An 11,913-nucleotide genomic window follows, 5' to 3' on the forward strand; every position below is an offset into this window, starting at 1 on the left:
AGTCGCATGCATATGCTTGACCCAGCTATGCCGTCCGTTTTGACGCTGTGCAACACTAGGCGCGCGCGCATTTTGAAATGGGCCGCTACGGCACGCTGCGTATTTAATGTGTATGTGTATTTAATTGAAAAGGCAATGCAAAAACACATAGAGACATTTAATATATTTATATTTACTATATGCGAAACTTAAGAAAATGTTCATACTTATATATGTATGTAGGCTAGATCTGTAATTTGGTTTTTAACTTAATAAAAATCACAACTAATTATAATAACACATTCCGAGATGCTCTCATTTAGTTTGCATTAACTAATATATGCTGTAAATAATATATATATATATATATAAATGTATTAGTAATGTGGAACTTAAATAGTTTCTTCCAACTTAATGAAGTTATAATACTTTCCTTTTATTATTATTAATATTATTATTTTGTTTTTGTGTAATTTCCATGGGTGTTCTACAGCTAAATTACATTTTAAGCTAATTTCTTTGTTAGTTTCCTCTTCTACCTCCTGGATGGTATTCATTTACGACAATTGAAATCGTTTACATGTTATTTAACTAAATAAAAGAAATGAAATCAATTTTCAGTGTAAGCATCCTACAACTATTTTGTAGTATCGTAATGAGCGGTGTTTATGTTAAATGGAAATCGAGTTGCATTCATTTAGTTGACTAAGTTGGCAAACGCATGAGCTGCTATGGCGAGCGGCGGGCTTGTCCATCTGGGACTGCATCCTTAGCCATCGGCGAGAGCGGGCGTGACCCAGCCATACTTCTCGTGTGTCTTAACCAGTGACCGGAATGACTCCTCTGCCTGGCGGCTGCACGAATCAAAAAGAGAACAGAAAGCAGAAACGAATTAGATCAAATGCTATGAAACCTGTTGTTCTATACCAAGGACGCACCGACTAAACTCCTTTGTACTTTTCGGTTTGCGCGCAATGCGGCCCTGGCCCTTAACAACGCTGGCTGCAAACTGCATGATTACCGCCTCCACGGTATAGGCGCTGGCCCAGCCCCTCGGTGTGAGCAGCTCCATGCAAATGGCGCCGCCCTCCATCACGTAACCCTTCTCGATGCGCGGCTCCACAACGCGCATAAATGGCGGCGCAAAGGGAAAGTTGTCGGGAAAACTCAAATGCAACAAAATCGCCGGCACACTCATCTCAACCATGTCGCGGGCCAGCGGTGAGTCCGGATCGATGACATGCAAACGCACATGCCACTCAAACAGGCTGTCATTGACTAGCTCCACCTGGAATCGAAAGTCAAACATTTCAATATGGAATAGCCAAAGGGCAAGGGCAAAGAGCATTGGCATTACCGTGAAAACGGCATCGTCCTTGGTCTGCAGGCGTTCCATTTCCCGATACTCCTTCATGAGGCGACGCGAGCGTATGCTGGCATCGGGTGGCATCATCAGCGAGCGTCCAGTTGTTGGGGCCACTCTGTTTAAACAAAGGATTAGCACATGTATCTATCAACTGGCAATTATCATGATTTACTTGTGATCCTGGCGGCGACGCTTGCCCGGAGACTCGCAGACGGGCTGCTCGGCGGCTACGCGCACGATGGCATTCTTTGGACTGGCCTGGCCAGCTGTGCCGCCGCCGCCGCCTCCAGCTCCAGCTGCAGCTGCAGCTGCAGCTGCCACATCGTTTGCTGCCCCAGTTGCTGTTGCGTTGTCTGTGGCTGTGGATGCGCCCGCGATTTCATTGTTGTTGTTGTTGTTAAGATTATTCTTGCTGCTGGTGCTGTGCTCGGCGCCATCGGCCTTATCGCTGCTCTTATCGTTGCTGCTGCTGTTGTTGTTGTTGTTGTGATTATTATGGTTGTTGTTGTTGTTGTTGTTATTGTTGTTGCTGGACTTGTGGAAGATCTTGCGAATCGCGGTGACTACTCTCTCTTTGGAACGTGATGACATCTTTGCAGTGTTCTTTGTTCAATGTGTGTGTGTGTGAGTGTGTGTGTGGGAGTGTGTGTGTGGGAGCGTACTTTTTTCAGTCTTCTTATACAATTTGTCTATTGTGCAACATCAAATCGTGCTGCAAGTAGAGTAAAAGTATAGAAAATATAAATGAGTGAAATGCAGAGATAGGCAGGTGGAATATAGGTGGATTGCAAGTGAGAAAATTTGTGCCTGAAAAAAATGAATATATTCAGAGTCTTGGCACATCAAGAAATGACCCTGACCTAGGGCGCATTGCATATTATACTGTTTTTTTTTTTTGCAAGGTCACGATAATGAAAAAATAATATTTTAAACGGGCTGCTTGACTGAGAGCATACTCTGTTAGCCCCACTAAGTTGAACGTTGGGCTAGGCTCTTATTTATTTTCATTATTTTCAACTGTTAACAAATGAGTCTGTGTCATATCTAGACTGAAAGTGAAACGTTGAAACGATTTTTATTTATGTATATCCAAAGATTATATCGTTGCGCCAGCTCTGGTCGAGAGCACGGAGACACTTCACTGGCAGCTATAAATACCAACACATCCCCGGACAACATCCTTGACAACATTTTCGAGCTTATAAAAACAAAAGCGATAAAAAATATATATGTATGTATGCAGTATGTGTATATATATATGTGTGTGTGTGTGTGTTAAATATTCGCAGCCAAGTACGAACGAAGCAAAAGCGACAACAATAGCTCATAAAGAAAAACGGGAAAGGAAAATAGCGAAGATGACGACGATATCAACAAGAGAGCTTTCGCTGGGTGTGCACGACTAGAAGATACTCAGCACTGAGCATCACAAGGGCACACACACACACACATACACAAGCATGCAGCGGAAGTGCTTCGTCTCTTAGAAATGCATTTTTTAATAAATTTTCCCAATTTTTCCATTACATGTTTTTTTTTGTTTTTGCCTGAACAGGGGAGAGCTTTCCGAAAAGTAATATATTATTGATCAATTTCGGTTTCTATTATTTAAAGTCTTCCAGTTATGCCTAAAAACTTGGTTTTGATGCGATATTTTGGAAATGGGAGCAGACATCGAAAGGATACATATCATATCATATGAAGTTCTTACAATTCTAGAGATTGACACATAGACGGAAATAGTTGGGCTGAGCTCGTCGTCCTTTTGCTCGTAGCATACCTTGGCACAAAAGCATTATGCCCCTTCATACCCAACTTGAATGGGTGCTGGGTATTAAAAAACTTATTGCGACGCAGCCAACAGTTGCCAGGCAGACTGACGGTGGGGTTGGCTGCGGGTTGCGGCGGTTGCACGTAGCATTTCAAGGGGGGATTTTAACTTTTATGGGAAAAGTGGATGCTGTGCTCGGATTTGCTGTAGGTGGTAGGTGCTGCCAGTTAGGTGTTGACCATGAGCCCAAATTGTTCCACTCGCGCATAATTAGCCGTTGCCAAGGAGACGGTCAGCAGGTGGAGCTCAGGGCTCAGCTTGGAGCCCAGCCAGCCGCAATGTCCAAGGGGGGGCGGCATTTGGTATTATGCTTTGTATTTATGATTATTATGGTTATTATAAAATGGACCGCCGTGAGGTTAAACAGGCTTTGGGGCCAGGCCGCAAAGTAGCCTGAAAGCTGTGCAGGCAAGGGCATAAGTTACAAACGTTCTCAACGCCTAATTAAATAAAAGTGTGAGACAATTTGTAAATCATAATTTAATATAACGAGATTTCATTTGAAGTCCCTTCGGTTGGGGCATTTACTTTTCTGTTTCTTTTATTTTTTCTTACGAGCATGCTTGAGCTTTCCCTACCTTCAATTCGTTTAAAAGTACAGTTGCCACTCGATAAGTTTAAGTAAATCAGAGTTGCTTTTACTCGTCACGTTAAAATTCGCAACAAGTTTGGGCGAAGAATTATGACGATAAAATCGACAGGTTTAAATTGTAAATCTAAAACTAACAGAAGTTAGAACATGTATCCTAACCCTATGTTGTAAGCTTTCCAATTTGTTTCTCTAATTTTGTTTCGTGTCGACAACTTGTTGCAAATTGAATCAACAGCTGAAGTGATGCGATTCCAGAGGTCGAATAGCAAATTATGATTGATTGATGTTTGACAGGCAAAAGCCGCAGCTTTGGTCAACAGATGCCATTAGCCAGTCAGACAGACGTCACATATAAGCTGAGAGTCGATTATTATTAATAGCACACAAAACTCATTACCAGCCAATGGATGAGAGAAGTTCAGTTAGGGTTTGGATTTATATCGATTCATTGCCGATAAAATATTTCCTGCTAAACGACTATTTATAGATTGATGCAAGTTATATGGTATATACTTTTGCTTTCAACCATAAACTGGTGGGCAACAGAGAAACTGGTAAAAGGCATCCAGGCGCCAGGCCAAACAAGGAAACAAGTTTCACAGAAATGAAGCCCGACAAGGGAGCTGAGGAGGCCAAGAGAAATGCTAGCCAGACATTCTGGTATTGTCTCTTGGCACCCAGCTGTGTTTTCATTTCAAACAGAAACAATGCGCGCTCTGACTTTAAGTATATTTGGATCTTTTTACAGTTCATCCAACTGGATGCAATTTAATTATATTGACGCTACTTGACAACTCTGAAATACTGGACGGCAAATTGACTGGCAGACTCGAAATTTGAGCTTGGCGCGGAATGTTGGGCGTGTATCTAATCTTATCTAGCTGAGCGAAAATCGATAAGGCTCTCCCTGCCCAAGCCCTGACCTATCCCGTCGAGAAATATAATTAAAAGCCCTGGCATATTAATGATAAGTTTAGAACAGACACACACACACACACACACACACACACACACATGTGCAGCTGTATAAATCAGTAATAACAAAGTGCTGCCGTTAAAAGCAACGCTATAGTTAAATTAGCTTTTAATTGAACTGTTCAATTTGCAATGGCATTGAGAACGCATACAGGGTGCCTCTGCCCTTAAATAAATTACACCCGGCAGCCAGAGTTGTCAAGCCCTATCATTTTTGTTTTGATTGTTTTTATGCCGTTTTAATAATGCGCCATTAAGCGATTATAAATCGATTAATATATACATAAATATATCGATAGCACTTCTAACAGATCAATTTGAGGCGTCTAACAACACTATCAATTGTGAGCGTGGGAATATCAACAACGAACAACATTCTATTCATTTTGTTTTTTTGATTTCTATATATATATATGTGTGTGTGTTTTGCTTGTAGCTTTTATTGTTGTTGCACTGGCATGCAAATTTGTTCTTGTTGTTGCTGTTGTTGTTGCATGCAAATCAGAAGCGTAAGCACACGGAACAACGTCACAATGAAAGCTGCAACACGAAGTGCAAAAAATAAGAAAAAAGAAAATCAAATGCTTAACCCACAAAAACGATGTCAGCTGCAACTGCTTTGTACGACAACTTGTAAGTATTTTGCAGAATATTGATTTTTATTTGCAGTTTTTGGCGAGTTTTAATTGCAATTCAAAATGATATGCAAAGTTTCGTACACGTCATTAAACAGCACTGTTGCCGGTCCGCACAAAAGCAAAGCTAAAGAAAACTTATTAAAAGCGCAGCAGAGCAATTGTATGGTGCAATTTGCTAGCTGCCCGGGCATCGAAGCGTGCCAGAGGAAGAGAGAGAGAGAGCGGGAGAGAGAGGGAGAGTGAGTGAGAGCGCGAGCTGGGCATTTGTTTGCTTGCTTAACAGTTTCTTTGTTTGGCTTTGACAGTGAATTTTTTTTTGCGTTGCACTTTGCGCCTGTCATGGCAATCAGTTGTTGTTGTTGTTGTTGCTGCTGCTGCTGCTGCCACGAGCCGTTGTCATGAGCCTCCCCCTCTCTCAATCAATCACTCTCTCTCCCTCTCCCTCTCTTGAGCATATGCATGTGAGTGTGCTTTTTGCCATTGTTCTACTTGCTTCAGCTTTATTCTTTTATTTATAAATACTCGCTGGTTAATACAAGCTAATTGAATTAAGCACGGTTTAAAAAGTGCATGCGCATTCGTCGTATTAATCAAAATTCTTAGCTTCCTGGTTAAGCGCTTTGTTGTAGCGGGTGTCGCAAGTTCGTTGACTTTCGTTCAGTTTTTTTTTTTGAGACTTTAGCAATTTTGATGAAAAGCATGTGTTGAGTTACGTGTTAAAGAGCTTTCGTTGAAAACAGTTAAGTCTATATTTTCTGTCCAATGGGATCATTTTTTATTTTTTCCTGCGATTGACGAAGAGTTTTCATTGATTTTCGATCAGCTTTTTGTGAGTTTGAGCTTTTGGCGAAAGAGATCAAATGCGATTTTGTCAAAATCAAGTGTTAAGTTACGTGTTAAAGAGCTTTCGTTGAAAACAGTTATGTCTATATATTCTGCTCAATGGGATCACTTGTTAATTTCCCTCTGTGGGATGACACGAAGCCCGTAAAAGTAAGTGGCAAAAAGCTCTCGCTCTGCTTTGCCATTGACCTTGATGTGTGTCTGTTTATTTAACACACTCTTGTGTGCGGCGCCAGAGCTAAAGGCCGCCACCTACGCTGGCATTTCGTTTATGTTTATATTATTTGAACACGGTTTCAGCACGTAGAGGCGGCCGCAGCGCCCGAAAGTAGGCAACACAATATGCCGTTTTAGGTTTTTTGCTTGCGTCCTTTTTGTTTCATATTTTTTGGTGCGAGAAAAGGATGCAAGCTTTGGATGTATCTCTCGATGGCAACAAACGGAAGCCATTTATGAAATTGCTTTCAACAAGAGCGCCAGCAACAACAACAACAACAACAACATGCAGAAAGCTTGGACTCGAGCGACGACATGCTGACGCATGTGTCACATGATGACGGCAATGAACGGCATGGCCCTCCCCAGATTGGCGGCTCTCCTCTCGGTTAGTTAGCGGTTCGATTATGGCCCGTGTCAGATGTGAAGTGTGTGTGTGTGTGTGTGTGTGTGTGTGTTCGGACGGACTGGGTCGGGTGTTGTCTAAAGCGACATTAGGGCCGAGATGAGCTGCAAACGGTTGAAGGTGAGAATTGCCGAGAGGAAACAGAGCTTTAAGCCTAACTAAAATAGCATTTTCTTTGAAGCGAAGAATTGTATTTTTCTGGAATGTTTTTCAATTCCGAGTTTCAGCTATCTATATCAAGGGGGGCGGGGAATAAAGTGTAGCTTAACAATGCATTTTCTGTTAACATGCAAAATAACAGCTTTTTAAATCTGTTAAGTTTTGTGACACTTTTCAACACTAGATTTAAACTTAACCTATTCCTTAGGTTGCATGGTTGTCATAATAGAAGCTATTTCTATACTCTCCTGCAACTAACAGTATGGCATTTCGCAAGAAATTCAACCCTTGTCATTATCTTAACGGTAAACAATGCGCTTTTCCTAGTCGTTAACGGGAACCAAATGCTGACGTCAATGGGAAAGGTAGGTGCAAAAGACAACAACTACAGGCACTTGAAGACACATGCCGTGACATATGGCTCATGTTGATGGAAATTGTTTATCACCTGGACTCATTCGTATGCTCATGTAATATTCATAAATTCTCTGGCCAACGCACTGAACCTCATCTAATCGGCGCAGCCTTTTCTATTTATAGTCCTGACACAACGGTAAATGCTGCCTGTTGCCAGGTGTGCGGGAAGGCGGGAGGGTGGGGAGGAGTAGGAGGAGGGGTTAGGGCGTGGGTGTGTCTGCGAAGCTGGCAATCATGTGCATGCATAATCAATTTACGATTGTGTAAATCGAGAAATTCATTTAAGCTGGCCATGAAAGTAAAATCGACTACTATGCGATATTGTAAAATGTTTAGGCCAAATCCCAAAGCTCAGCTCCATCTGATCAACTGCGATTTAAATGCACAACGCGTAAAGTCAATCCTCATTTTACCGCTGGGATTATTCATGATGTGCTTTCCTGCTTCCCAATCAAACAGAAAGTAGTTGTGTGTGGCCCCACAAGATACCCAGCAAATACACACACACACACACACACACACGGGCTCAGCTAAACACTTAGTTAAATTGACTTTTGAATAACTGTTGTCCATTTGTTGGCCATTTTTCGATCCTTGTCAGATGGGCTGGACCTCATCAAAATTACATTCAGGCATGTGCATTAGACAGAATTTCAATAAACTTTTTGGAGGGGGCGCTGTTAAAAAAATACCAAAAAAATACCCCTTTTCTTAGAACAATAATCTAACAATTTAAGACTTAAATCAAGTGCAAGAGTTGCCTTATTTATTCCTAAACGCAAATAATATTTTCTACTAACTCAACGGATCCTATTGGTAGTTAGAGATTGTTAGTAATATATTTTTGAAAACTTCAGATCGAGTTTAAGTAGATAGATATAGAGGAAGAGAGCATACCCTTTCTACCCATTTTACTGGGTACTGAATATAAACAGTTAGTCGGCGCAGCTGAGGCTGAAAGCAATGCCAGAAAAGATAGCGTGCAACTATAGCTATCTCATTCGCACTCGTTAACACTTCCGCATTCCTTTTCGCGTTCGGTTCCATTCATGAAAAACACACAATTTGGGGCGAACTTTGGCTTCTTGACGTTGCGTGTGGGCGTCGCGATGTCAGCAGTAAATAAAATAGGCGCGTTTTCTGTGTGTTTATTGTGTAATTTTTCTGTCCCTAAATCATTCAGCAGCAACAAAAGGCTAAGCCTGAGAAGTTATATTTAATTCTTGTGGTGCTTTAAGAGCAGATATTGAATAATATGTAACAATTAATTCAATCGTATATTATGAAATGCATCTATAGTATTGTGCTTTATTGGTTTAATTTCGGCAGAACAAAGCCAAGATTAGCTGCTCATATGGTTTTAAATGAGGGCACAAATAAGCTTCTTGATAATAAAGCGAGAACATTTACTAACATGCATATGTTTTGTTTATTTATATTTGTGCGCTGATAAGAAATCCGCAGCTGGGCTACTAACACCAAGCCGGACCTTGCACAAGATGCTCTAAATGTAAACACACCGCGAGTAATTGTGACAGACATATCGTAAAGGGTGCAATCACACACACACACACATATACATATAACCTTTAACCGTTTAAGATTACTAACAGTGTTAATTGATAGAAGCTTTACAGATTCGCTAACAGCAGTCTGGCAGCTCCATTTGAAAAAACAAATTGTTTGTTTACAATTGAACGGCTTGTTGTTATTGTGTATGGAGTGTTGCCATCTGGTTTGCAGTTGTGCTTGGTGAATATATATGTATTTACATTTGGTTCAAGCTGAACTTTCTGTGGGATATTTAACAGCACTGTTCGGCTTACAGTTTTGAGCCTTGGCCATGGACTTTAGCCTTCAGACACACAAAAACCACTCAAAATTTCAGTATCAAGTTCAATGAAAAGCTGACATTGAATTGACGGATATATATATATATAAGTATATATGTACTATGGGCGCCCTGCTTACGCCCTTGGACAGCATGCAGCAGCAGCTTTTAAAGCGTTGCAAAAAGCAATGTCAAAAGCTAAAGTGCAATGCAATAGGAAAACACACACTCACACAAGCATGCATACGCACACGTTCAAGAGCAGGCTGCTTGTGGATGACAACAATTGCGCAGGTAGAGAGGCAAGTGTTGTCTCTATTGAATTTATTGAATAAGAATAAAATAGACTAGGCTAAAGATGTTTTCATGTCTGGCTGGGGGTCAAAAGCTCATAATTGGCAATTGATGCTGACAATTGTTACAGTTGCGGGCCGAAAGAGCAGAGCGGCCAACAAAGGGATAGATAACGGCACTCTCCCACACACACACACACACACACACTTGCAAGCTTCACAAATATGTACATATATACATACATACACACTCGCACAGTTATTTTTAGGGCTCGCTGTGTAACACTTACCAGTCGCAATTTCAATACGTCTTCGCCGCTCGCTCTATCAGCGCGTTCTTATCAAGAAAAATAAAACCTTTGGTTTGTTGAAACTATTGTTGTTAGTTTTGTTGTTACTGACTGTTATATCTTCCCTTTGTTTGCAATATTTTAGGTGAATTGCTGTTTGCTTTTCACTTTATAACTACCGTCGCGTTTATTTTATTTTATTTGAATAATTAGTAGTTAAGCGAACGTAATCGCTAGCAGAACGTTGCTGCAACTCGCACGAAAAAAAAACCACTAACAAATTTTTTTGTTTTGAGTTCGAGCGACACACGACATATTAATGTTAACGCTAGCAGGCGCAGTGTGTTGTCTTATGTTAAATTATATAAAATATCGATATATCGATATAAACGGAGCACTGTTGAACAGCTGTTAAGGTATTTGTTCAGTGTTGGTAAATCTATTCAATTTGTGCTGTTAATACAAACAAGCAGTGCAACTGTCAACAGCAAAATACCAGAAATACTAAGCGCCCGCTCTTATTTTGAATTTGAATTTTACCCGCCACTTTGTTTTTGATTACTCGCAATATTTTTTATTGAATCTTTAACCGGAATAATTATTTACCAATTTGAATAAGAAAGTATAGTTGTTATAATTATATTTGTAATAATTCATTTAATTCAAGTTGTATGCAAATATTGCTTTAGTATTATATACTTGGTAATACGATATTCCGAGTATAATATATGTGTATATATATGTAGAACCCTATCAAGTTCCACATTGAAATGCGCACAATTTAGACATAGATCGTATAGTTTGAACATTTATGATTATGACTATTGGTTATATAAGTAATTCGTTACATTTGGAGTTATTTGATAGAAAAACGTTAAGGTGGCCAACAAAGTGTGTGTTACCTGTAACAGGCGGCAACTCATGGTCTAGATACACATACTTAAACTTTAGCTTTAGAATCGATATATTCATATATATATATACGCAAACAAGACATCGGCTACGCACTAATCAACAAATTCTTAGGCAAATCGTTAAACACATTTTTACTCGTGGAGTTGTTTTGGTTTTCTTTTTTCTATTTTTTTAGTAATTCTTAGTTGTTTTTTTTTAATATTTTCGAAATATTTTCAAGCACTTGACGTATAGTTTAGCTTAAAAATAAATTAGATATTTGATTAATAAATTGTGTGTAGCATTTGTCAACGGAATCTCAATATTGCAAGGAAGATATTTGGCTGCGTTAGCTTTCTGTTTAAATCAACTAAGTTATTTCTCTCTTGGTATATATACGCTATATAGTAATTGGCTTAAACGTATTCGACATTTAATAGCTAGGGTATATATAGGTGTAACTGCGTGCGTGTGTGTGTGTGTGTGTGTGTTTGGTGCCATTTATTTTAAAGAAAACGTGTGCCAAATTTGCAAATAAAAACTAAATAAATAAAGAGAAAAAATCATAAATTCGTTTGTCGCTTTTGGTTTTATTTTAATTTACACATACTTAACGACTTAGCTAATAAATTCTGCTAGAAAAATCATTAAATTTATAAATGTATTCTTCTTCTTTTGTTTATTAACTTTTTTAATATCGAGATTTGCCTTTATGTTTTTACATTAATTATGCATGCTTCAACTTACTTGGCTACGAGAAATTGACTAAGAAAATTGTACGAACTGAACTGACCCGCCCCGCCACGCCCCAAACCTAAAAGCCCGTTAGCCAGCAGCATAAAGATAAATTTATATTATTTTTTTTGTTGAATAGATATGTCTGTCTCCTAAGCTAACTAACACTAGGCCAATTGTTTTGGGGCGGCTCGGGGCTCGCTCCGGACGAGGCATTAAATTCACATAGTTCAAAACTAAAATAATAATTACACACACACATATACAAAAAGATATTGGCTAAAGGCTGATCAGTTCACAAGAAATATACTTTTATATAATGTACATTGGATCTGAACTCTCTTCTGCATTGGGGAACCCCCGAATAACAACATATAATGTGAACAGCTAAACAATTGGATAAATGGAGAATATTTTCTCGCGAAAATAGAAGAAAAACAAAACTCTG

At 39.6% G+C, this 11,913-nt stretch overlaps 1 protein-coding gene across 1 annotated transcript; it reads right to left on the reverse strand.

The window, feature by feature from the left end:
* Positions 1-141: 141 nt before the first annotated feature.
* LOC6628626 (ubiquitin-conjugating enzyme E2Q-like protein CG4502) lies at positions 142-10,159 on the reverse strand. The gene is made up of 5 exons (XM_015173008.3): positions 9,837-10,159; positions 1,518-2,057; positions 1,337-1,460; positions 918-1,267; positions 142-833 (listed from the first exon to the last, which is right to left on the reverse strand). The coding sequence occupies exons 2-5, from the start codon at positions 1,934-1,936 to the stop codon at positions 749-751; spliced, it is 978 nt and encodes a 325-aa protein (XP_015028494.1). The 5' UTR covers positions 1,937-2,057; positions 9,837-10,159; the 3' UTR covers positions 142-748.
* Between the last annotated feature and the right edge of the window lie 1,754 nt (positions 10,160-11,913).

Source organism: Drosophila virilis, chromosome 4, assembly GCF_030788295.1.
Source record: "Drosophila virilis strain 15010-1051.87 chromosome 4, Dvir_AGI_RSII-ME, whole genome shotgun sequence".
Lineage (NCBI taxonomy): Eukaryota > Metazoa > Arthropoda > Insecta > Diptera > Drosophilidae > Drosophila > Drosophila virilis.